The following is a 20,704-nucleotide window of genomic DNA, read 5'->3' as shown; positions in this document are numbered from 1 at the left end:
TATTGACACTCGTAATCATATTAATCGTAATTTTGAGCTTTAGGTTTAATATTATATCGAATTTGAAATCATCGAACTAGGAATTCGATTTTGTTGGGCTATCGATGTGTATGTTTAAATCTAAATTAATGAATCTAAAAAAAGAAAAAGAAATCTTAGTACAAAGAAATAGAATTAATTATAATGGAATGGTCTTTGGCACAAAGAAATGAGATTATTTTTAATCCTATTTGGGAGACCATTTAAATAAAAGAGAATTTTCAGTTGTCATAAGAAATTCATCTTGATGAACAAGGAAAATGAAAAAGTGGTCTATGGAATGCAAGAAAAAAAGTGCATTCATACATGGGTTTTCTTCATGGGAATGATCATATCTTTAGGAATTTTGATCATTTCAAGAAAGTTGAAACCATGGCACTTGGTATGAGAAACTTTGACCAAAAAATATTTATGGTGACCAAAATTTATAAAGGGTTGTGGTTTGTACTCGCATCTTGAATCACAAAAATTCAAAAATAATTTTTTGAATTTTGTCTACCCTTTTCCCTTTCTCTTCAACCCAATTCATGGAGTGTCTCCATCTCCATGTTGGAATTTGTGTCAAGGTATACCTTGCCCTGCTCCTTCAAGGTGTGGCAACCCACAACCCCAACCCCAAAAGACATACAATTGATAAAAAAAAAAAAAATAATAATAAAAATATCAGGCTGCATATTAGAAGTGGATTCAAAGGAATATGGGCCAACCAAGTAACATAGGAATCATGATTATCTTCAACACATGGTACCCACATTGAAGCATTAGCATGGGATTTCAAAACTTCCTCAAGTATAGAAAAGGAAAAAAGCAAATAAATTATTTTATATTTTTTAAGAAAAATTTTCAAACAAGTTCTTATTCACTATATATTAATAAAATAATTGATTCCTTTAAGGTTAAAAACTCTTATTTAAATTCATGAAAGTTTTTAAATCTATTTGAATATTTTTATTAAAAGATATATAAATTTAAAAATTTAATATAAAAATATTATTATTTTTAAAAAAAAAGGTTGTATATAAAGGTTATTTTATATTTAAGGAAAAAGCTAATAATGTATTTATCAAATTTCAATCTTTATCTTTAAAAGTATATGAAAAAAATGATATTGAAATATAAATAAATCAGATCACAGATATAAAATAATAAGCTTTAAATACACATGATAAGATATAATCTATTGTTGAAGGATATCTTTTAGTACCATAATCTAACCCTAAATAAATTTTTTATCAAAAAATAGAACAAAAAAATAAAAAAAACTCTAAATAAAACCATCTTAATTGGCCTAATGGTTGGGACAGGTGGAGAAGTCCATTGACAGTTCAGCCAGGCCACATACCCTAAACAAATGGGTCAAACAACCCTAACAAAATGGTTATGGAGGTAAATTGACAACTTAGCCCTATACCCTTCATGAGTGGCCAAACATCCAACCTCTCCTCTCTCTCCACCCTTATTTCATAACAATTTTTTCAGTTTTACCTCCTATTTTTCTTCTATTTAATATTCAAATCCCCAAAATTCAATATTTTCCCATCTCCAAAATCCAAATTCTAAACTCTAAATCCCTTCTTAGCATGCAAACTTGCCAAACAAAGATAGATTAGATATTTGAGATATAGGGAGAGGGGGCTTTGTTATTTTTTATATTTTTCTTATTTTCCAATTTCCCCTATCTCTCTTTCTCTCTCCCCCCCCTCTCTCTCTCTATCAAGCATCCATTGATTCTACATACTATAGGGCTCTTCAAGTTCAGATCAGTGGGGTTTATTAGTTCACATATCATCTATAGGGTTTTTCTAGGGTTTTCTGGGTTTTTTTGTTTCTGGGTCTTCTTCATTTGCTTTTAGATCTTTCAATTCCCTCTCGTCAATGTGAAGGTATGAGCTGGTAATTAGGGTTTCTGCAGGGACGCGAATTCTCAGTTCTCTTGTATTGGGTTTTTCTGTTGAATTGTTTGGGGTAATGTTTATGTGCTAGGACGCATTTAGAGGCGGAAAGTTGGGCTCTTGTTGGGTTTAGCGTTAGGGTTAGGGTTAGGTTTAGGGTTTGTGAATATGATTAAACAGTTACTGGGTAAGCTACCTCGGAAACCATCCTCGAAATCATCGCACAATGACTCTAATCATGACGGTGCGGTCGCCCCTGTGAATTCATCTCAGGGACCCAATTCGAATTCAATGGGTCCTGGTCATAAAGCTAATTCGGGTTCTGCGAAATCTTCGAATTCGAGTGCCAGTGCTTCTCGGTCGAACAATGGGACACTGGCGCCGCATTCCTCAAATTCCGGTAAGACGAATCACGGGAAGAAATCAGCCGCCGTCGCTACTGTCGGACCGGTGTTAGCTTCTGCAGCATATGAGGCCTTGCCGAGTTTTCGGGACGTTCCCAACCCGGAGAAGCCCAATCTTTTCATTAGGAAGTTGAATTTGTGTTGCGTTGTGTTTGATTTCAATGATCCATCGAAGAATCCTAAAGAGAAAGATATAAAGCGGCAAACTTTGCTTGAGCTTGTTGATTATATTTCATCAGTGAGTTCGAAATTCAATGAAACGGCAATGCAGGAGATTACAAAGATGGTGGCATTGAATTTGTTTAGAACGTTCTCGTCCTCCAATCATGATAATAAGACCCCAGAAATGTATGACCCAGAAGAGGAGGAACCTACTATGGAGCCTGCGTGGCCCCATCTTCAAATTGTGTATGAATTTCTACTTAGATTTGTAGCTTCATCAGAGACTGATGCGAAGCTTGCCAAAAGATATGTTGATCATTCGTTTGTATTGAGACTGCTTGACCTATTTGACTCCGAGGACCAGAGGGAGAGAGAGTATCTAAAAACAATACTTCACAGAATTTACGGCAAGTTCATGGTGCATCGACCCTTCATAAGGAAAGCTATCAACAACATATTCTACAGGTTCATCTTTGAGACTGAGAAGCACAATGGGATTGCAGAATTGCTTGAGATATTGGGCAGTATAATTAATGGGTTTGCATTGCCTTTGAAGGAAGAGCACAAGCTGTTCCTTGTTCGTGCATTGATTCCCCTCCACAAACCCAAGTGTGTGTCAATGTATCATCAGCAACTTTCGTATTGCATCACTCAGTTTGTGGAGAAAGACTTTAAGCTGGCTGATACAGTGATTCGAGGCCTTTTGAAGTATTGGCCCATAACTAATAGTTCAAAGGAGGTTATGTTTCTTGGTGAATTGGAAGAAGTTCTAGAAGCCACTCAGCCAGCAGAGTTTCAGCGCTGCATGGTCCCTCTTTTCCGGCAGATTGGTCGGTGCCTCAATAGCTCACATTTTCAGGTACTGGATTCAGATTCTTTGTTTTCTGTATGTTTTCATTGGGCATATACATTAGTATCAGCATTAAGGTTACCACTCATATTTCCCTTCATCTGTTTGCTCTTTGTTTTGTTTCCTTTTGCATTTTGTTTGTAACTCTTATATATATATATATTAAGGTTTTGTGGTTTGCAGTTCTATAGGTAGTTCTTCCTAGGAACTTTGTCTGTTGTGTCATGTTTAAGGCCATTTATAGCCAAATGGACAATGATATATGACAAGATTTTCTCAATGTAGGACAAATTTTGCTCCAATAACTTTTATTATCCATTTGAAGAAAGTTGCTTCCTAAATTTATTAGTTCTATAATTGTGTTTGTCCATGTGTATTTCTTATGGTGCTCTCTGTCGTTACCCTATCGAAAAAAAGAAAGAAAGGAAGACGCTCTCTGTTGATAACTTCAATTTGTCTTATTTCACTAAGCTGTTGAAGATAAGTAGAACAGATAACAAGGAGGTTTTCATTGGGTGTCGGCTATTTCTTTGATTTTGTTGAATGTCAAGATGAAAGATCAGAGATCATTTTATCTATAAATTCATATGTACTAAAAAAATTCCTTCAATATTTTCATGACTATGTTAGGAACTAAAATTTCTTTAAATAAACCATACTTGATTTCTATTTTTTAATTATTCAAATATAGATCCCTTCTCCTATGCTCTTTAGAGTGATGAGAATAATTGCATATTTAAAGATTTTTGATCCATTATATCATTTGCCTTCCAAAACTGAGGTGGTTGAGTACTTTGCTTGGATTTTGCTCCTATATTATTTTGCTCCAAATACTCGTCAAACTGAATTGCTTGAATATAAGAGTGAGAACTTCAGGATATTCTTTTACAGAAACCACATATTTTGGGATTTTGTCTCTCCTTAGTAGAATATCTAATAGAAAGACATTCTCCACTAACTTGCAAAGGAATGCTTTTATTTGGTTGGGAAATATAAAGCTCTTTAAGCATCTACATCCTGAACGAGATTTATTTTCAAAGTTTTCTTTGAATTGGAGTGCTTTTTATTTCATCAATATATCATCAATCATTAACTTGGAAGTTCTCTGTTTTTCATGCTTATATTGTTTGACAAATTATCCTATTTAAGGTTCCAACCTCTGTTGCTCCCTAGCTTAATGTGCTTGGATGCATGAGATGGACTGTCACATATTTTTCCTCTTTAAAAACCTGTCTCAATTATTGAAATATTGTTGTTTTTGAGAATGCCTTTCCATGAGCTAGATGTCTTACATGGACACTTTGCTTGAAAGAAATTGTTAATTCTATATGCATTTTCTTCTTATATTTCAACCAAGATCTTGTCCAATTGCTGTCTTGAAATCTAGTATCCTGGCATTTTATTTTTATCTTGTTCCTAGGTCTTAGTCCAGTTTGTGTACAAATATTATTCTAGAAAAGATGTCATTAGCTTATTCCTTTTGAGTACTTAGTTAACTGATGGAATGCGATGGGTAAATTATCTATAATCTTTAGATGTATGACCCTTTATTTGTGTTTCATTGAAACTAGTATTAATAACTAACAATATCGCCACTGATTTTTTTCCTCTTGTAAAAGAGCTGCATCTAGGAATGCTAATAGAGAGGGTATTTCTTGATTGTTGCCAATAAGATTATTTTTACTGATTATAATGCATATATCATATAAAAGTTGGACCAATAACTTATTCAGATTTAAAGTTGGTGTGAAGCTTTACCAGGTGCCAACTATATCTTCAAGATCCTCTGTGTTTTTATTGTGGTTTTTGCAAAAGGTTACAGTCATTTGCCATTTGCATATTCCCCTTTTTCCTTCTTGAGTTGTGATGGATTTCATGAATAATCAGAATATTGTCTTCTTGTCTATTTGGGCTGGGGGGAGAGGCTGTATGGCAGTATACCACTCCTTAAAGGGAAAATTGGTGGTTTCTCTCCTAAAATAGCTAATGATCATATGAAATGATAAATTCTCTCTCTATGTTTGCCACCCAACACACAGCTCCATCCATACATGCCATTGATGAACAATCAGTGATGAAGTACCAACTACTGTTTCTGATGCTTTTTTAAGTATTCAAGCCAAGCAAGTACGGTTAAACTTTAAAGCAAACCGTTTTGGAAAATCCAATTATTTCCTATATGCAATCTTTACCAACTTTTTCATGAGTCTGAGAAACTATCTAACCCAAGAATGATGTAACTATAGGAGCAAGGGTGTCAATTAGGAGGCTTGAGCTTTCTAATGGCATGACTTCACACAACATATACTGTAGCTAAGTGACCGTTTGGACAGGGCAGAGAAGTATGAATTATTGGGTTCCTCTAATGGGTTGCCTTATATATACTGGCCCTAAAACATTCTTTTGCAACAATAAATGTTTGGTGAATCTTGCCATTACAAAGTTCAAGGCCTTTCCTGAATAATACCCTTTACTTTGTTGGCTTTGTACCTCATATTTATAAGCTAAGGTTGGTAAGGATTCTGTTATGTGACAATGTGATATCAGATAATGCCTCCTGGATCATCAATCATAAATCCTAGAAAAAATTTGAAAGGCTGTTCTATTCATCATTAGTGTGCTTATTCTCATGGCATGTGGGGATGGTATTATCCATTAGGTAAAAACATAGAAATGAAGGAAAGCTGATATTAGGGTTTTATCATTTTATATGGATGAGGAGGTATTTTGGACATTAAAGAGGCAATTGTTTTGATTATGGTCATTGCTAAAGTGGTTGAGGAGTACTGACCCTGACAATGAATTCCCATGTTTCCTTGCGGATATATACATATATATTTCAAAATCACCTGCATCTTGTCGATACTGAATAGTCAAGGCAGAGTTCAGGACTATAATGGAAATGTTTACCGTTCAATTCCTTAAGAGATGCAAGTAATTTTGGGGAAGAAAAATCACAAGATAGTAATGCTATGTAAACAAGTTGGGGAAGATAGTAATGCTAGGGTAAACAATCATCTCATTGATTACAGAGGCGTCTTTGTGACCTCAGTTTGTGTTGATCTTTTTGTATAAATTTTTGTTAGAAACATTTCCATCAGATACATCTAAATGAATGAACTTTGAATTCCTCCAATTACACTGAGAAAGACCTGGCTTGGACATGGTTTCAACTGCAGGTAGCTGAACGTGCATTGTTCCTGTGGAACAATGACCATATAAGGAATTTGATCACACAGAACTGTATGGTGATACTGCCTATAATCTTCCCAGCTTTGGAGAGGAACGCAAGGAGTCACTGGAACCAAGCTGTGCAAAGCCTGACACTGAATGTGAGAAAGATATTCTCAGATCAAGACCAGGTGCTACTTGATGAATGCTTGGTCAAATTTCAAGAGGATGAAGCCAAGGAAAGGGAGATACAGGAGAAGCGGGAATCAACCTGGAAGCGTTTGGAAGATTTGGCAGCCTCCAAGGCTGTAAGCAACGAGGCTGTGCTTGTTTCGAAGTTTGTTTCTTCTGTTGCCATTTCTACCAGCACAAATCCTCGAACTACTGCAGGTGCTTGATGGCTGCTGCTTGAGCAAATTGTGAGAATTTACCCTGTAAGTCGTAGTTGAAGGATACAGGGTGAGACCCAATGGGTGCGGTATAGCCATTGTTAACCTTGCTTCCCTTGGGTTCTTATAGGTTTAACTCCACCTGTCAAATTTGAAAAGTGAAGGTGGGGTTATGTGGATATTGAAGTGGCTTTTCTTTTCTTTTCTTTCCTTTTTTTTTTTTCTTTCTACTCCTTTGGTTCTCGTGGGCTCATTCCCTTTTTCCTCTTTATCAATGGAGGTGTAAGTGTGTGTATCATAAGGGATTTGGTTTATAGAGGTAGTGCTGCTCCGGATTTCCTACCTGATAATGTTTATTTTGTGTAATGATGCAAAAAGATTGTTCCCTTTGTACTTTTAGTTGTGATTCTTATTCCTTTCATTTCTTTCCATTTATTTTTCGTGTTTGTTTTTCTGTTTATAGCTATAAGATATGCCCATCACACCTTTCCCTGAGTTGAAACTTCCTCTGGCGGTTGATTCATTGCTGTGATATTGGGGTGATTGCCTGGTTGCTGCAGCTCAGCTTTTCTTGGCCGTTCATTGTCTGGTAGATCATTGCTGTATTATTCTGTTGTGCCTTCATCTAGTTTAACAATGCTTTCAGAAGTTACTTTCTCTCAGGTGATTTCCTAACTCTCACCATTTCCAAAATAGGCACAGAGGCTCTCATTCGTTTTGCGTTACTTATATTCCCAATTGGTGTGGAGGATCTTTTGAACTAATTTGACAAACTTTCTTGGCTAGCCTTGATTTGCTGTCTGACCCCCCCAAACTAAAAGCCTCACTTGAAGCCTCTATTTTGTAGTAGAATGAAAGTTTTCTCAGAAAAAGTACTTGGGAATCATTTAAATGGCATCTCAGGGAAGGGACAAACCATGGGACTTAACAATAAGATCGGAAAAATGCATGTTGAAAGCTTTCTTCATGCCCCAATCATCAACAAACCAGCATGATCCTGCCTTGCAGCAGCAAGACTAAATTAATCTGTAGTTATGCTTCTATTCTCAAATTCAGTGTCCTGGATTTCTGCTGAGAGTTCATCTAGCTGTTGACATTTATTTCATGGAGAGTGGATTTTGGCACGAGGAAAATGGTATAGCTCAACAATTAACATTGTTCCCCTGCGAGTACTGGTAATAGCAGCAGCTATCAAAACTATGATGGAGAGAATTGGTTTAAACAAAAAATGCATAATCAAAGTGTACATTAACTTCTGATTCATTTCTATTCACTTGGGCCGCAACTAAAATTGATACACTTATACATCAGAAAACTGGTCTTAAGTTCACAGGGGAGTGTGTATCTCTCTAGAGGAACCCAAGATTAAAAAAGGAGAAGAGAGGATATCAGAACCCAAAACAAACTTTCAGAAAAAATGTAATGCAGAATTACTAGTCATCCCCATATGCTCGGAAGCGGTAGCGCTCCTGGTAGGGACCATTGAAGAAGAGGTCAGCCTCAAACCACTTGGGATAGCGAACAAGGTCTCCTGCCACAAATTGCATGTATTTTTTGCTTCCGTCAGGCACAACCCTCACCTCCCCTTCCTCAATGTAAACCAACTGGTCCACATGCCAATCCCAAGGCAACCTAGATTTGCCAGTCTTCCATATCGACCATCGTGAAACCCCCAGCTCTTCCAGTCGCTTTGGTGACACTTGCCTTTCCACCCTCACATTGTATAACTCCTCCAGAGGTTTCTCTATCCTCATTGTTATAGCATGATACTGCCTAGGAGTGCAGTCTGGCTTTCTGCATCCACTGCTGCTTCTATTGACGGAAAGAAGACTGAAGGTAGGTGCCATGAACATGCTTGCCATACTTACACAATTTCCCCTTTTATTACTTATATTGCCTGCTCAAAATGATAAAAGTTGTTTCCACAACATTAGAGAGCTTACAACACAAATCAACACTATGCATAAAATAATTGATCTCCATGGACCAACACTATATATCTTACAACACATAAATTGAGTACAAGTGCATCTCCTATTCGTGCCATGATAGTGGATAAATGATAATGCAATCATTTAAGCATGCCAACATGGCGTTTATATCCAACATAATGACCATATCATGTGGAAAAAGGGCAATGTTTGAAACTCTTTTCTGATGGGAACTTCAATCATCGAAGTAATATCATCAGTTCTTTACTCCTCCAGACTTTCTAGTATATCTGCACAGCTCACACGCACTTTGTTTGATATATCATGCACTTAGAAGTACAAGGTACCCAGGTTGGACCTGACACCTTTTATAATGCTTAAGCAATGTGAATCATTCAGATTGAAAGAGTTGAGCAATAATGAAAGACTCGTATAGCCAATAGTAGGTGTTGTTTCATGCAGCTGAGCTGATTTGAGCAAATGCCAGATGGCTAGGCTTGGGTCAGAAGGAGAATTCTCTATGTGAGAACATCTCAAGGTTTATCTACATCACCTCTAATCATTCATCCTTTTCCCATATCTTTCCTTCTTTCCTCAAGGGTCATTAGACTTCTAATTTATCAATTGTTTTGTCTTGTGCCTTTGCCATTAGGATTTTCATCAAACGATTAAAGATTATGCAAATGGTGACACACGACAGCATGGCCCCCATCCTCAACCATATCTCAGAAAATTGGATTTCTTCATGCCCACAAAATCCCATATGAGGTTAATTTTATATACAAACACAATGGCTTTGTGGGTAATGCTTTCATCAGATCTGATGATTAGTATTTGCCATTTTTTCACGTCCTTTCAAGTGTCTCATCACAATTTCAATTTTCTATCACTCCACCATTCTACATAACTTCAAGACGACCTCACATATTCTTGCAAAGCATTCCCGCATTCTAACTAAATAAAAAAAAAAAAATGATAGACAATCACAAACTCTCCGGCTAAAGTTCAAAAGATTTTCCGAGAAAATGCAGGAAAAAGAAAAGAAAATTGAAGGAAATTTAAAATTTGAGTCTACTTTTCATTATTTGGGAACCCAAAAGACAACTCTTTACTCAACTGAGCCAAAAAAAAAAAAATTGATCTTTTGGGTTAGTCGAGCATATACAAAAATAGAAGTGTCTGCAAAAATTAGTTACATTTATGGTTAGGGTTTGGAGGCAGAAGTCATCATCAAGAAGAGAGGAGAGAGATCGTCGTACCTATACCGCGATACGTGAGAGAAATGAGATTGAGGCAACTTCCAGGGTCGAGAGTAGCCTAGTAACCCCAAACACGATTATCCAAACGCACCCTTTTTTACCAGCACTTTCTCAGCAACCAAACAGCAGAAAGAAAAAATTCCACCTGTAGAGCAGCAGCTCTAAAACCCTGGAGGAGGGTTTATCTTAAAGAGCCCTGATTGACTCACCCACCTGTGACCCTATAACACTGTCACCCGTTTCGCCCTTTTAAAACTGTCAATTTTTTTTTTCCTTTTTTACTTTGAAAATAAAAATAATAAATATTAACAATAATTTTTTATTTTAAAATGCGAGAATGATGCTTTTGAAAATAATAATAATGAATATTTTTATTCTTAAAAATAAAAATTTGTTAAGGATTATTCTTAAAGTATGTTAAGATTCCTTAATTGAAATCAAAATTTTATTTTCAAATAAAATAATATATATTTTTTTAAATGTAGTCATTTCAGGTAAGGCAATCTTTTTAGGGAACTTTCCCCAAAATTCTGGGTGCTTGACGTGTCAGCTGCTGGTACCCATATTTCACCTGCACTTTTGAGTTCCAATGATAAATTGAAAAGCAAATGAGAGAAAGTGAGAAAATTTTCAGAGAATTTGGACCAAGTTAAGGCACCACCGCCATGGTGGTACTTCAGCTTCAACAACCCAATTATGGCATCTCCCAGGGCCCATCACTGCAGAGAAGAAGGCAGAGAGCTCTCAGGACCGTGTGCTTGCAGACACAAGCCCTTCCCTCCAGAACCCAGGTACCCTTTTTCTTCAACTCTCTCTGGTTCCACTCAAAATGGTTGCTAGAAAATTTCCATGGAGAATAATAACTCTGGGCTTCCTTCATTTCCTGGAAATATGATTTGGGAAAGGAAAAGGATTTTGGGCTGGATTTAGCTCCATTGGCATGGTGTTGTGTGGCTGGGGGAAATTATATCTCGAGGGTTTTCAATTTCATCGAAGTAGTTTCCAGTTTTTGACTGTTTTACACTGTTTTTCCTCCCCTTTTTGTGTTTCTTTTTATGCCAACTGATATAGAACTGTTAATATTTCAATGTTGTAGAGGATAATGGAGAGTATATCTGTAAGTGGGGAAGTGGGTGGTGCTGGTGGAGCATACTCTTATAGTGCCCTCAAGAGGCTGGACCAGCTGTGGTCTAGCATTTGCTCTGCTCAAACAGGTAGAGTTTGTATGAACTCACTTCAATTTCCCATCATTGTCTTAGGGGATCCAGGGTTGCATGATATAAAATGATGGCTAATTTGATTTATTCGCAGTTTACCAAGAACCCCGGAAAGTAGTCTCGAGTGTTCCTGGCTTGTTCAAACATTCTGCTGTGGATGACAAAGCAGTGGAAACATTTGATGTTTTAGTTTGTGGAGGTACTTTGGGGATCTTCATTGCCACAGCCTTGAGTTCCAAAGGTCTTCGAGTAGGCGTTGTGGAGAGGAACATACTAAAAGGGGTATGATTCTATCTTGTGGCGTTTCTAGAAATGTTTTGCGGTATGAACATAACCAGCTGTGCTGTGAGATGATGTTAGTATATTTTTTTGGACAATGATCAGAGGGAACAGGAATGGAATATCTCGAGGAAAGAACTTTTGGAACTTGTAGAAGCTGGCATTCTAGTAGAAGATGATATCAAACAAGTTACAGCAGCGAAATTTAATCCTGTGAGTTCCAAAACCTTCAACATAAGTTGATGGGTCAAAAGTTTGGTTTGTCCAAATTCTTCACATAGTAGTTGTAGTAACAAAATTGCAAGGGCCATGTTTGCTAAAGGGATTGGGTCCATGATTTGGGGCTCAAAGGTCCTTTTCAAAAGCCAAACTCCATCAAAGCATTCACTTGTCTCTTTGTTTCTGATGCTAGCTTACATATTTGTATATTTTCCTTTGGCATTTCATGAACTGCCCAGAACAGATGTGGATTTGAGGGGAAGGGCGAGATTTGGGTTGAAGACATTCTTAATCTTGGTGTATCGTAAGTCATCTTTTTCTACTGTTTCATTGTGTCATATTGTACTTAACAGAAAGCAAATATTGTTTTGCCGAATTTGCATTATCAGTTTTAGGAAAATATAGTTCATTATGAATACTGTTATTAGCTGACAAATGCTATGCTGAAATGCATCATACTTCACATACTATTTACCAGTCAAAATGATAGTAAAATATATTCCTCGCGTGCAAAGACTTGGCTTCTGCAGCTCATTTCATATTCTGATTTGCATCTCACTGCTACAGACCTGTAAAGCTTATAGAGGTAGTGAAGAGACGTTTTACATCCCTTGGAGGAGTCATCTTTGAGGGTTACAGCGTGTCTAATATATGCATATATGAGGATGCAGCGGTGAGCTTACTATTGTTTGCAAAATTTTGACATTTGAATTGGTTGATGTCTGTCATTTACCTTTTAAGTCATGTAATTGGCTGAATTCCAGTGCCGATCTTGAGTGGAAGATATTTTCGACACAGAAAAACTTTAAAAGTCTATACAACTTGTATAGAAGAACACAGTTGACACAGATAGGTAATGGGATCCACTTTAATTTAAATTCCATAAAAAAATGACACTTACTGAGTTATATGGCAGTAGTCTGCTTGAGTTTAATACATGAGACATTTCCTCATGATGATTACCAGAAAATACAATCTTGTTCACTGTCCTTCCCCTTCCTGAACCCTGAAAGTCAAGGTTCCAAGAATGGCACTGGAACCAAACATCTTGAAAACAGATATATGCTTAATTAACAGCCTTCATTTAATGCATTTTGGTACTAACTGGACTATTACTTATCACCTTATTCCATAGGTCTTGCAACTAGCAGAAGGAAATATTTTGTCAACACGTCTTCTCATCGATGCTATGGGGAATTTTTCCCCTGTGGTAAAGCAGGTCTAATTTTTGTTCTTGTGCATAGCATTCATGCTTATTAATCGCTGCCATATCCTTCCCATATCAAAGCATATACAGGATAGTTGAAAAATGAAGCTGAGGAAAGATGAAGCAATTGTTACACACACACATATTGTATATACATACATACATACATACAAATATATATGTGTGTGTGTGCACGTTTGCGTATGTGCCATTAGCCATCTTTATTTTGAGCTTAAGGATTGTGATATGAACAAATTTGTAAAGAAGTCTCATTTGCTTTACTAATCTAGTGTTAGATCAAAGATTATCCTACTTGGGAAATAAGCATGTCTACACATGGTCCGAAACCGTTTGTTAATGTAAAATATCTTACAGATGAGGGGTGGAAGGAAGCCAGATGGAGTTTGCCTTGTTGTTGGTTCTTGTGCACGTGGTTTTACAAATAACTCAACAAGTGATGTCATATACAGTAGTTCATCAGTCAAGAAGGTTGGAGAATCAGAAGTACAATATTTTTGGGAGGTAATTTGATTTTCCAGAATGCTAGTGGCATCAGTTCGAAAATTCTCTACTTATGTTAATTAAGCTTTCTCTAAAAATTTACAGGCATTTCCAGCTGGCTCAGGTCCCGTGGATCGAACTACTTACATGTTTACTTATGTTGATCCTCAACCAAAATGCCCAAAATTGGAAGACTTATTGGAAGACTACTGGGATATGATGCCAGAATATCAGGTCGAATTTTAAGAATCTTAGTCTATTCTTAAAATCATGCTTCTACACTTTTGGTTATGCCAAGATGACATTAGATCTTTAAACTACTTTTATTCGGAATGCAAGGCTAAGCTCCCCTTCAGCATATCTAAATGCTTCCTTCAAAACTTCTGCTAAATCCTTTTACCTCTTTTCCACTTTTTTTTTCCCCATCCTTTGAGATTGCCATGACATCCTCAATAAATTTTTTCAAAATCATACTTCCAAATAGTAGTGCCAGTATATTTAATTCTTCTCTTTTTTTCTGAGGCTCTCGTATTGATATCATTGGCATTTCATACTTTGTAGGGAGTCTCTTTGGAAGATCTACAGATACTGAGAGTTGTATTTGGAATTTTCCCTACATATCGTGACAGGTAACAATGCAAGTAGTACATATACTGCAAGCGCTGGTTAAAACGATTTGTTTTGTATATGCTTAAAATCTGATGCATCCTTCTTTTCCGATGGGGGAGGGTCGCCTTAGTCCATTGCCAGCAGCTTTTGATCGCATTTTACAGGTGTTTTACATTATATACTTCTAAAGCCTCCAATAGATAATGGTCACATATCAAATGGAATGGAAGTGTTACAAAATCATTCTCTGCAGTTTGGTGATGCTAGCGGCATACAGTCACCAGTTTCATTTGGTGGTTTTGGGAGCTTGACCAGGCACCTTGAGAGGTTGTCAACTGGTACATTCTCAATTTGAAATCGGAGAAGCATTGTATACTTTGTTTTCTAATCTTACAACGTCGATTAATTATTGGGAGTAATAACTCAGAATTGCTGTTATTTGAAGCAAGTTTTATTTCTTTTCATATATAAAACATTCATTTCCTTAGGATTTCAAGAAATCATAGCAGTGGTGGCTCCATATTTTTTCCCCTCTGTTTCATTTGTGATGATCCCACCTTAAAAAGAGGGTGGATCATGTGTTATAATGTTGTGGAAAGAAAGAATGAGTTCTCTTTCTGTGGGGGTTTCCATCCTCCCAGATACTTTGATATTGATAATGAAAATTACTAATATTACATCTTTCTTTGCCTGCAAATCCAGGAATATATGAAGCAATCACTGGCAACTTTCTTGACTCATACAACTTGTCTTTGCTGAATCCATATATGGTTCGTGTTTTCTGTAATTGATTTAGCAACTTCTACCACACAATTAGCTCAATGAATATTTGTTCAATGCAGCCCAACCTTAGTGCAGCATGGTTGTTTCAAAGGGCAATGTCAGCAAAGCAACAGTATGATGTTTCTCCTGATTTCATCAGTGAGCTTCTTTATGTCAATTTCCAGAGCATGCAGGTAGGCTTGTGTAGCTTCAAACAATCCCAGAGACCCTTCGCTTCTGCCCCTCTTGCTTACACCTTTCTTTTCTTTTCTTCTCTAATGAGTTCATGTGTAACTTCACCAGAGGCTAGGTGATCCAGTACTAAGGCCATTTCTTCAGGTTCTTTTTTCTGTTTTTTTTTTCATGGTTCCTGACTTCAACTTGATTTGTTGAATTGGTTAAGTTTTAGAGCCAATCTTCCATTGAAACTCTCTATTGTTACAGGATGTTATACAGTTTGGGCCTCTTGTCAAGACATTAGGCCTTGTTATGCTGAGTAAACCTCAAATTCTTCCATCAATTTTCAAGCAGGTAATTTATGAATGAAATCCATATTTACAGCTGGGAGTACTTAGAAAAATGGAGCAGATTAGAACATGTAAATCACAATCTGGTTTTAAGTAGTGAATTTTCATTCCTGCATCTTTACAAGCATCTGGTGTTTTGTTAAACAAAGGTTGGTGTTCCAGTGCTGCTTGACTGGTCTGGACATTTTGTCATGTTGGGTTACTATACATTTCTCTCAACCTTCATTGATCCTGCAATTAGGTAACGATCTTTCTGGGTATCGTTTTTTCTCTTAATTAAACCATTAAATCTTCAACAAATTTTCTTATCTCATTCTTCGCTTACATGCCTTTTAACACTTTCTTCTGCAAGGCCACTGATAAATGCATTTCCGGCCAAGATGAAGTACAAGTGGAAGCGGTATCTTGAGGCTTGGAAATATGGAGCTGGTTTAGATTACAAGCAATGAAGAGTCACTCAAAGATGACTGAAAGCCAAGGATGAGGAAATGGAGTGAAGAAACCAGTATAATTGCACAGTTTCCACAGGGTTTCTATCACCTCGAGACTAGGAAGGGAACTCAGAGAGAAAAAACTTCATCTATGAGAATCAATACATCCAAATAAACATCTGCATATATGCTAAATTGAAATGGCTTGTATTGGACAATTTCTTTGATTTTACACCTTTTTATTGACTAATCTTTCAAAAATTGAAAGAAATTGGCCAATCAAATCACTGATGTATACAATACTAGAGATTTGTTTATTTTCTTCAACTTTCCAGTTTCCAGCTTTGTGGCCACAACCATAAGCATACACTCAATTTTATGTACATACCTTATAAGATATCAGTTAGATGTCTTTGCCCCTAGTATCTTGGTGAGCTCCTTTATAATAGGTTTCTCTTTGATATCTTCCTCCCTTTCCACATGCCATTTCTTTGACACATTTTCAACCTGAAATTAGACAGATTTGAATTAGTTAGCAAGCAAGATAAAGGAAAAAAAAAAAAAGCATGGTCAGGTTTAGATCTGCTGATTTAGCGTACCCAAATTCTCATGGGAATCAGTTGCTCCCTGAGCATGTCAAATTTTGGCTGAACCAGTTCTCTTCCTTTAATTCGAATGTCATCACTCTGTCGAAGTAAAAGATAAGGAAACTTGTCTATTTCAATATTTGTCAAGCTAAAACAGAGAAATGGGTGGCACATGGACAATAAATCTCCTTGAGGAGGCTGAACAAATGTACCAGTGAAGACAGTCCTGGAGATTGTCTCATCTCTACTACGAAAAATATTAAAGTTGTCGTAAATTTAACATGCTACACAGCACTACTGGTTGTTAATGAATTTTTCCAACACAATTATTTTGAATTTGTTGAACAGACATCTCATTTCTGCAAATGAACAAGTTTCTCTTCTTTAGTGCTTTTATGTTCAAACCATACATCACTCTGATTCAGCTTTTCTGTCTTTTCTACCCATCTCAATATTTCAACCTGTACTAGGCTTCTGGAATGTATCAAAGGTTAACCCCAAGAAAAAAAAAAATTCTAGATTCTGTCAAATCACACTAATTTTCTAACCCAGGCTTGAAGAATTCCTTCCTTGCATCTTGGTCTTTTATTGGAATAGACATTCCGATGAACAACCACAATTTGGAGGACCAAATAGTTTCATGAACTGATTCTTTTCCTAATAATAGTAAAAGTCAGTATGCCGGGCTTACCAACGTGGAAGACTAAAAAGGTAAACAATAGGAAATGTTTGTATTTGCAGACCACCCTTTCTCATCAGAATGACTAATTCACAACAAGATAAGAATCTACGTAGTGGAGAGAATTTACGAATCAAAAGGCATGCCAAATCCATACTTACATTGTGCACCTGTAGCTTGGAGACTGCCACTCCAAACATCAAGGTGGCACCACCAAATACAACCACAGTAGCAACAGCAAATGCCTTTCCAACTTGAAGAAACCAACACACCAGGTGTAAGAATTAAGATACAACGACACAAAATTAAAGAGCCATTATTCAAGTGAAATTTAGAGAAGATTTGAAGATCAATAAAACATACTTTGTGAAAGCCCTTCAGCTGCAGCCTTCAATTTCTCAGGATTAACATGGCTGTACCTGTCACGCCGCAATTCATTGGCTGTGGAGGCTAAAACCGAGTTCCCTTGCTCAGGCAATTGCCATCTGTCAGTAACAGTATATTAGCTTATTGAAATTAGCACGATGAAAGAAAACAAATATTCTTAATCCAACATGAATGGGTCTGTTTATTTATGCCCATGGTATGCTTCATGATGCTTTCAACAAAACTTGCTTTTCATGGCAGACATACTTGGGAAAGCTAAGAGCATTTGCATAATTCATGAACTTGAAGGAGGAAGAAGCTACCTTATCCCCAATCATTTTCAATAAAACAAATAGTTCTATTTGCCTCAGGTGAGCAAAGTGTCTTGCTTTGTCAGTTCAATACAATTTGAAAATCTAAATTTCAATTTCCAACTTCTTTCATATCCCCTACAATTTCTCTGCAAAAAAACATATTACTGAATTCCAAATATTGCACTAATTTGATTTCATTGAAGGGTATTTTTTTTTTCCTTCTTAACGTCCCAAGATTGAAAATCCCAACTTTAATAAACCCCAAATTATCTTCTTTTCCTACGTTTTCCTGCACTCCCTCAGCAACCGAACAGAAAAAGACTGACCCTTTGGGTCCAAAAGTGACCTGGGGCAGGGAAATGCAAGCCCTCGCGCCTCAGTTGGGCATAGGGTTCTTTGTTTTGTGGGTCCCAGAATTTCAAAAAACCTCTTTCCATTCCTAAATTTTCCCCCTAATTTCTCAGCAACCAAACAGGACAAGAAAAAAAAAACCGACCTTTTGGGTCCAAAAGTGACCTGGGGCAGAGAAAGATAAGCTCGAAGAGGGTTCATATCATTAGAAGAGGGAGTGGAGGTAGCTTTTGGATCACTGTGAAGAACCCATTTCGAAGCACTGGAGAGCGACGAATCCAACGGCTGTTGGTGGAAGATCTTCGACGGCAGAGAGTGTCTCAGAACCTCAGGAAGCACATCGGCTTGGCCTTCGTGCTCCGCCGATGAAGCCGCTTTGGAAGCCGACACTGGCAGATTCCTGTTGTTCTGAACGAGCCGGGCCACGGCGTGTTTGGTTTCCTGGTAAAAGTATGCTCCCTCTGCTCCAGCTAATCTCCCTCTAAGAAAACTCATTCTCTTTCTCTCCCTTGAAAAAATCCCTCTAAATCTCTGTCGTTTGCGTTGTGCACAATCAATTTTCAGTTAGTGTTAGGTATTTATACAGTTGGTTTTTGGCCTTTGAGGGTGTTTGGTTGTTAGTATAAGCTAATCTCTTGATGAATTTTTAATTTGGGAAAATAGACATTCCAAAATTTTTGTAGGAATTTATGGGATTATTTTTAAAGAGAAGGCGTGATGTGTTGGTCAAGTAATGAATTACTCTCAAAGCAGTTGAATTTGATGTTAACAAAAGAAAAAAAACTAATGGAATAAATAATAACTTTGATAGGGAGGACAGTTGAAAGAGAAGGTGAGTAAAAAGTAATGGCTATTATCTAGAAACCAGAAAGGAGTTGTTTGTTTCTTGGGAACCAAGCAGTGAAGCGCTCTTCCTTATCAGAAATTATAAAGAAAAGGGCATGGAAAAAAATTGAGATCCCTTGGTTTAGGAATCAATTCAATGCCACATGAATAACATGTCTTATCTAGTTCTTTCAAGTCATGATGAAGAATTGCATGATGATAGTACATGGCCAGGAATTCATAATGCTATGGCCATTTATAACATGGTTGAAATATTTAATTCATGATAAACTCATTTTGTTTTATAGAAAGTTAAAATCCATAATAGGATTGTTAGAGGTAAGAGAATAGGAAGTCTTTACAAAGACAATTTTTTTTTTAAAAAAAAAATTATAATCTAAGATATAATTTTTATCAACAATATTCAAATGTAATGTTTTTTTTTTTTTTAAAAAAAAAAGAAGAAGTCAAACAATGATAAATAATGACACTAAGGATAAATGGAAATGTCTTCCAAAATGTATTTTTTCTAAGCGAACTTAGGTAAAATATAATCACTGGATCTTAAGAAAGTATTGTTAGGCATAGTTCCATACCAATAGAGAAGAATATTATGGTGGGAGTGGGAGATGGATAAATACCAATGAAGGAAGGTTAAGTATGATTGGCAAGTGTGAAATTAAGGCTAATCTTATTAGGAAAATTACCCAAGAAGGATTGTGAATTGAGTTTTTGAAAAACTTTTCTAATCATTACAAATTTAATCAAAATAGGGTACAAATGTAAAGAGATTAAGTGAGAGGAGCAAACACAAATTTTATAGTGGTTCGACACCCTTTACTTACGTCCACTTTTCTTAAACTCCAATTGAGTGAGGGTTCCATTTAATACTTCAACCAAGCTTCTAATGTCTTTATGCTTGGAATCTAGTTTCAATGGACGCTTATACAATCCTTTCAAGTATTCACTAACTTAAATCTTTCAATGCTCATAATCTCACTTAAACAATACAGAAACAAACTCTCATCCTAGCTCAATAAATATTCTGTGAAACCAAGGTTTGGTTAATCTTGATTTTGATGATAACAAAACAAGGTTTATAACTAATGATTATATTTCAAGTGTGATTAGGCAAGATAATTTTCAAAGTGGCAATCACAAAGACAAATCAAGCCAAGGAGAAATCATGAAGAAGAAGACCACCTCAAAGAGAAGTGTTTTTCAAGACTTAAGCTTTATAAGATCTCTTTGTAAGGTTGTTGGTGCATTAAGATTTTCATGCATTACATTCTTTACTTATACACCAAAATCATCAAATAGTTATTTTGTTTTAAATATGTTAAGAATTGGATGATTTCATGTTTTCAACTAAAAACTGTGTTAAATGTTTTTCAAACTTGTTTTAAGAGGTTTTAAGTTGAAAAAGTTGGTTGTTAAGCTAAAAAACAGCTCAATCGGTTGAATCGGATGAGGAACCGGTCGACTGCAAGCTCAACCGGTCGAGGTCCGGGTCAACCCCCAACTTAACCGGTCGAGGTCTGAGTAGACCCCCAGCTCAACCGGTCGAGTGTGTAAAAAACTTTCTCTTTCTTCTAGAACGGTTGTTCAACTGGTCAAAGTTGAACCTCAACCGGTTGAGGTCCGGTTAAGGCCCAACAATCACCTGCCAAGCATTAAATGCTAACGGCTAGTCAACTGGTCAACCCCTAACTCGACCGGTCGAACCCCCAAAC

General features: G+C 36.6%; 4 protein-coding genes across 4 annotated transcripts; 2 read left to right on the top strand and 2 right to left on the bottom strand.

Annotated features, from left to right (window-relative positions):
• Positions 1 to 1,420: 1,420 nt before the first annotated feature.
• On the top strand, positions 1,421 to 7,306 carry LOC100258598 (serine/threonine protein phosphatase 2A 59 kDa regulatory subunit B'). Its single transcript, XM_010658924.3, has 2 exons — positions 1,421 to 3,356; positions 6,527 to 7,306. Exons 1-2 carry the CDS (start codon positions 2,100 to 2,102, stop codon positions 6,914 to 6,916), a joined length of 1,647 nt encoding a protein of 548 aa, XP_010657226.1. The 5' UTR covers positions 1,421 to 2,099; the 3' UTR covers positions 6,917 to 7,306.
• Positions 7,307 to 8,119: 813 nt separating this feature from the next.
• Positions 8,120 to 10,663, bottom strand: LOC100249947 (uncharacterized). The gene is made up of 2 exons (XM_002270990.5): positions 10,098 to 10,663; positions 8,120 to 8,804 (listed from the first exon to the last, which is right to left on the bottom strand). Exon 2 carries the CDS (start codon positions 8,767 to 8,769, stop codon positions 8,341 to 8,343), a length of 429 nt encoding a protein of 142 aa, XP_002271026.1. The 5' UTR covers positions 8,770 to 8,804; positions 10,098 to 10,663; the 3' UTR covers positions 8,120 to 8,340.
• Positions 10,664 to 10,762: 99 nt separating this feature from the next.
• LOC100241486 (uncharacterized) lies at positions 10,763 to 16,312 on the top strand. The gene is made up of 18 exons (XM_002273500.4): positions 10,763 to 10,888; positions 11,194 to 11,311; positions 11,409 to 11,596; positions 11,699 to 11,806; positions 12,052 to 12,116; positions 12,380 to 12,485; positions 12,948 to 13,031; positions 13,395 to 13,541; positions 13,626 to 13,754; positions 14,082 to 14,149; positions 14,260 to 14,293; positions 14,383 to 14,467; positions 14,832 to 14,899; positions 14,972 to 15,085; positions 15,195 to 15,230; positions 15,336 to 15,422; positions 15,568 to 15,659; positions 15,771 to 16,312. Exons 1-18 carry the CDS (start codon positions 10,763 to 10,765, stop codon positions 15,865 to 15,867), a joined length of 1,752 nt encoding a protein of 583 aa, XP_002273536.1. The 3' UTR covers positions 15,868 to 16,312.
• Positions 16,036 to 18,778, bottom strand: LOC100263749 (uncharacterized). The gene is made up of 5 exons (XM_002273429.5): positions 18,292 to 18,778; positions 17,479 to 17,600; positions 17,277 to 17,368; positions 16,449 to 16,535; positions 16,036 to 16,356 (listed from the first exon to the last, which is right to left on the bottom strand). The coding sequence occupies exons 1-5, from the start codon at positions 18,639 to 18,641 to the stop codon at positions 16,249 to 16,251; spliced, it is 759 nt and encodes a 252-aa protein (XP_002273465.1). The 5' UTR covers positions 18,642 to 18,778; the 3' UTR covers positions 16,036 to 16,248.
• Positions 18,779 to 20,704: the final 1,926 nt, after the last annotated feature.

The sequence above is a fragment of the Vitis vinifera genome, chromosome 12 (assembly GCF_030704535.1).
Source record: "Vitis vinifera cultivar Pinot Noir 40024 chromosome 12, ASM3070453v1".
In the NCBI taxonomy this organism is placed as follows: Eukaryota; Viridiplantae; Streptophyta; class Magnoliopsida; order Vitales; family Vitaceae; genus Vitis; species Vitis vinifera.
The sequence above is the reverse complement of the archived record's forward strand: the minus strand, read 5'-3'. Positions and strand labels throughout refer to the sequence as shown.